This window comes from Cloeon dipterum, chromosome 3 (genome assembly GCF_949628265.1).
Source record: "Cloeon dipterum chromosome 3, ieCloDipt1.1, whole genome shotgun sequence".
Taxonomy (NCBI): Eukaryota; Metazoa; Arthropoda; class Insecta; order Ephemeroptera; family Baetidae; genus Cloeon; species Cloeon dipterum.
The window spans coordinates 9,675,682-9,680,428 of NC_088788.1; the positions used below are offsets into that span (position 1 = coordinate 9,675,682).

At 34.2% G+C, this 4,747-nt stretch overlaps 1 protein-coding gene across 1 annotated transcript; it reads right to left on the reverse strand.

Moving 5' to 3' along the window:
• Window positions 1–285: 285 nt before the first annotated feature.
• LOC135939261 (uncharacterized) lies at window positions 286–3,508 on the reverse strand. Its single transcript, XM_065483541.1, has 4 exons — window positions 3,355–3,508; window positions 2,738–3,298; window positions 1,012–1,358; window positions 286–950 (listed from the first exon to the last, which is right to left on the reverse strand). Exons 1-4 carry the CDS (start codon window positions 3,454–3,456, stop codon window positions 665–667), a joined length of 1,296 nt encoding a protein of 431 aa, XP_065339613.1. The 5' UTR covers window positions 3,457–3,508; the 3' UTR covers window positions 286–664.
• Window positions 3,509–4,747: the final 1,239 nt, after the last annotated feature.

The following is a 4,747-nucleotide window of genomic DNA, read 5'->3' on the forward strand; positions in this document are numbered from 1 at the left end:
CTTGACAAATATCTCGAGTTATGTGGCAGTTTGTTGACAAACCTTTGAAAAAATTGCGCTAAAACAAAGGAACAAATTTTTAACAGTTGCTCGAGATTTCTCATACCCTTCAGTGAATTGGACTAACAATAAATTCAGAGTAAGGAAACCTCGTATATGATTCTCCAAACAATGAACTCCAAAGGTCGTTTGCCTTTCAAAATTAAATTTATATTCTTTTACTCAATCTAAAATAATCAATATTCAAGAGGAGTGTAGCTTACAATAAAATTGTTTCGCCAAAAATATTCTTTTCAAATTCACATTCTTTATTTTACAAAGTTTTTTTTAAATATGATTACAATTTCGAATGACGCTTTATTTTAGAAATTTATTCCGACTGATCTCTTTGAAAAAAATTTAATTTTCACGACGATTTTGAAATCATTCACACGAATGAGGTAATGAGACTTCTATTCCAGCCTCTTTATTTCAAATTTGTGTCAAAAATGACGATCATGACTTAATTTCTATTTTAACATTATTTTTAAACAGAATAATTAGTTTTAAATCCAAAAGTACTTATTTGTTTACATTCCTTGATTGAAAGTTTTTGTTCATTAATTAGTTTTAATTGTTTTTTTCATTTTACTACAGTAGAATTTTAAAGATTGCATTGACGACGCTAAACCATGCTCATGACCTTAAACTTGAAAAAAGCTTCAGGCCGATATTCCTGCATCACATTTCTCAACCGACAACCAGCAACACTCAACTTTTTTTCATTATCGGACCTTACTGGATTGATGATCAAAATAAACGAAACGATATGCCTCAAAATGCTGCCGTTTTCAATCATATCGGACACTTTTTGCAACTGCTCCTCGCTCACGTGAAGGGAACACAGAATCACTTTTCTGAGATTTGGTGCCATCAGGATGTCGGAGAGACGGACAGGCACGTCATTCCAGCTGGAGAAATGCATAAATATATATAATTTTAAAACTATTTACTAAAATTCCTGATTCAAACCTGCACTCCACGTCCAAATAGAGCGCGTGAAGGTGTGCAAATTGGGAAAACGACCAGACAGAGTCGTCGACAGGATTGGCGATTTTGGTCATGACGAGCGTTTGCAGTTTCGGGCAGAGAATTCGAATCATCGAAAAGCGTACGTTCCTCACGTGGTTTGTGGTTCGCGGATTCAGCTCCACGTTCAGCATTTCCAGTTGGTGCCCGTAGTGTTCCAGGAAAAATTCCAAGGTGGCGAGTGAGGTCAGATTAAAAAACTGCAGTTTTGTCAGCATTGGGAAGCTTAACAGCGGTTTAAAATAAAACTCCTGAATCGGCGGGCAGTTTACAGGGTCATCCCATTTGATCTGAAAGTGGAACAATATTTAAGGCTATGCTTTTTATATTTCATTTTATTTACATTTAATTACGAAGAGGGCTGTGAATTTATGAGTTTTTTGTATAGCCATTTTATTTGGAGATAATAGACAGTTTATTCACGTAATTTGGGCTTTAATTGTCAAACGTTTTTAGGTTACATGGTTATTCTCATAATTTTTAACTTTCATTTAGAATTTCGTTTGAGTAAAATATATACGTGAACATTTCATTTAGCTACGCATGCAACGCTTACCAAACATTTATGATTTGATTTAAATTTCTCATTAGTTAATGAAAAGCAGTACTAATATATGTATTCAAAATTCTTGCAACGCAAGCACAAGTGAAGGTTTGCATAGTAAACTCTCAATTTTTTTCTAAATATAATTGAATTGTCCGACCTGCATTTAATTTATTTAAAAATATTTAATATCATAATTTTAAAAAACATAAATAAACAAAAAAATTAACATTGTAAAAATTTGTACACTTCTCAAGTTTTGCTTTTTCTGCAATGCCAAGAAGTGGTGCAAAGAAGCAGTCTCGTTCGTTGGATTATTCCCGAAAGGTCTGAAGAGTTGCGCAAGTCGAATTTCAAGTACGCTCTTTCTTGGCTGCGGCACTAATTTTTTTAAAAAAAGATTCAAACCTAGCTTTTAAATATCAATTTCAAGGCTAACGTTAAAACAATTGTCGCAGTGGCACATTCTTACAAAAATTAATCACGAAAGTGGAGCAATTTTCCAACTTACACATCCTTTTCATTCTAAACGGCTGCGTCAAAATTCCATTTTTTCCCACGCGAACGGGCAAAATTGAACTTCTATTCAACAAGAATTAATAAAATGAGTTGTTCTAAAAAAAATGTTAAATTTAATAAAAAAATATGACAAATTTGTGTTGCATTTCCTTGTTCTCATCCAAGAAGATATTAATATTATAGGGTGAAAAATTGTGATGGAACCGATTTTCACACACAAAAATATTTTCAGACTGTAAAATGGATAAAAATATAATTCTGAACCTCGAATTAAAAGAAATGGAAAATGTTTCACATGAGGAACTAAAAATTGCACTGTGTTTTACGGACTTTAAGAAAGTCCAGATGGTTCTAGACTGTTTTTAGATTATAAATAGTGTTCATATAGCTTAAAATTGTATGATTCGTGCTCAAAAGATAGCCCCGTGATAATTTAAAGACTAGAAAAATATTCAATAACAAACTTGACAGCCCTTTCAGTAAAATAATTCAAAATTTTAGCAGTTTTTACAAACTAAAATTTATCAGATGAAAAAAAAACACTCCCTAAATTTTAATTGAAATTTTTTCCTTTCGAATATAATGCAAAAGATATCAATTACGTACATTGAGATGTTCGATGTAGGGAAACATTCTAAAATTGTTGCTTGGAATCCGTTTTGTGCTGTCCAAAAGAACAGACACGTTATGCAGGCGAGAAATTTCCCTCTGTCGCTGGCAAGCCATCGTCATGTCCGCGAAGCAATGGCGGTCCCCTAATTCCTCCAAATTTGGCCGGTGCTGGACGAAGAATTGCACCATTGCTTGATGGAATTCGGAGCTGCGATTCTCAATGCTCGGCACTGTCGAGAAATTGAAGACGCGCAAACGCCCCAAGCACATTTTCAACAGTTCCAGGAACGACTTTCCTGGGACGTCCTGGAACGGATGCGGATGTTGAGGAGAGACTTTGACTTCTACGTGTTTCAAACACTCCAGGCGCCAACAAAGGCTCAGTATTTGGTCCAGGCTGAAAGAGTATTTGTTAACTTTCAGCAGGACCAGCTTCTCCATCGTGCAGAGTGTTTCCCACATTTTTTCTTCCAGTTCAAGAGGACAGAAAAAAGCTTCGAATTTGTTAAATTCAATAGTCAACGTAGAAGTATTCGTTGGCCCCAAATCTAGCACCTGCAAGAAAAGGCTAAAATAACAGCGTACACAAATTAAATTATTTTTTTTCTCACCTCATAGACAAAATTTGGCTCTTTTTTGTGTAAATTCGTAATTGGTCCTAGATGAAATTCTTTTATCGCATTTTCAGCTGTTAATAGTAGATTTTTCAGCATTGCTTTTGTTTGGTTATACGAAACAGGATTACAATAAAATTTTCGGATAAATGCATAAAAAGCCTGCTGCGTCGATGACTCATCTGCAAATGCAACAATTTCAAGACTAAAAAAATCCTGCAGGAATTTACACTTGCTTTTGTCTGTTAGAATTTTAAAAGGAAATTTTTCGATGGAAACAGTTCCATCAGGTTCACTGGTCAAAAGTTTTGATGTAATTTGCATTTCAATCGTTGGAGAATGGGAGCGCTCGGCTCTTGTTCCTGGTTTGAAATATTATTTGTAGATTGCGAGGAAGTCACCTTCAGCACCTATACAAGTAATGATTTAAATACGTAATAAAATTAATTAAAATATCCACTTTGCCCTACCTCCACGGTGAACGCAGGTTAATTTTCACTTATATTAGCAAAAATTACCCCGATTCAATTATCGAATTATTGATGATGGCTTTCATAAAAAATGAGACAGTTTGGGAGTAATAAATTTTGACTTTTTGCTACGAGGTGTGCTACGAATTGAAGAATGGACGGTATTTTCTCGGTGAGCTCCATTAACAATGCCGACAATTTATTGAATTTCTTTCCTTGTGGAAGAAGCACATGTCATGCTTCGAGAATAAAGAATTTGTGATCAGATCAAGGTTTAGTCTTGTCGGTCTGTGCCTTTTTCTAGTGCCCAATTTTATTTTCAAATTAGGTTTTATTGGTTTTGATCATATTATATATTGTCTCATAAAATAGAGCGTACTGGACCTAGAATAGCCACCATAAAACTGGTCAAGTTAATTAAAAAAATTAACCAGGACGAAGAATTTTTTTAATTTTCATTCGTTTATATACCAGCAATTTAAATAAATCCTATGCATGTTCACATTTCCAGACTATTTAATTTATTAAGCCTTTCCTATTGTTTATATTTTATGCATTCTGAATTCAGGAATCAGCCTGCAACGGGGTGTAATATTTACGATATTAACCATCATTCCCGAGATTTTCAAGGACTTTCATCGTAATTTTTTTAATTTTTGAATCATGCTCGTTTAATTGAAAAATTTTGATATTTTTCAAACTAAAAACCATGATGGGTACATCCAAATAATGTCCCAAAATAATTTCAGGCATTTCAATTTCATATGGAACGAATTTTCATGAATAATTGACTTGACATCTAAAGTTATGCAACGTGGTTCACTCTCGAGTCGAGCAAGTTGCATAATGATACATTTTTTCAAGAGATGCAGAGAATCAGTCTCTAAACGTACGCAACAGTGCGCATGCGCCAAGCACAC

Coding starts and splice junctions, on each gene's coding strand:
- LOC135939261 (XM_065483541.1), bottom strand. CDS start 3,456: ATGCTGAAAAATCTACTATTAACAGCTGAAAATGCGATAAAAGAATTT. Junction 3,299..3,354: donor AGCCAAATTTTGTCTATGAG/GTGAGAAAAAAA, acceptor CTTTTCTTGCAG/GTGCTAGATTTGGGGCCAAC. Junction 951..1,011: donor TATTTGGACGTGGAGTGCAG/GTTTGAATCAGG, acceptor GCATTTCTCCAG/CTGGAATGACGTGCCTGTCC.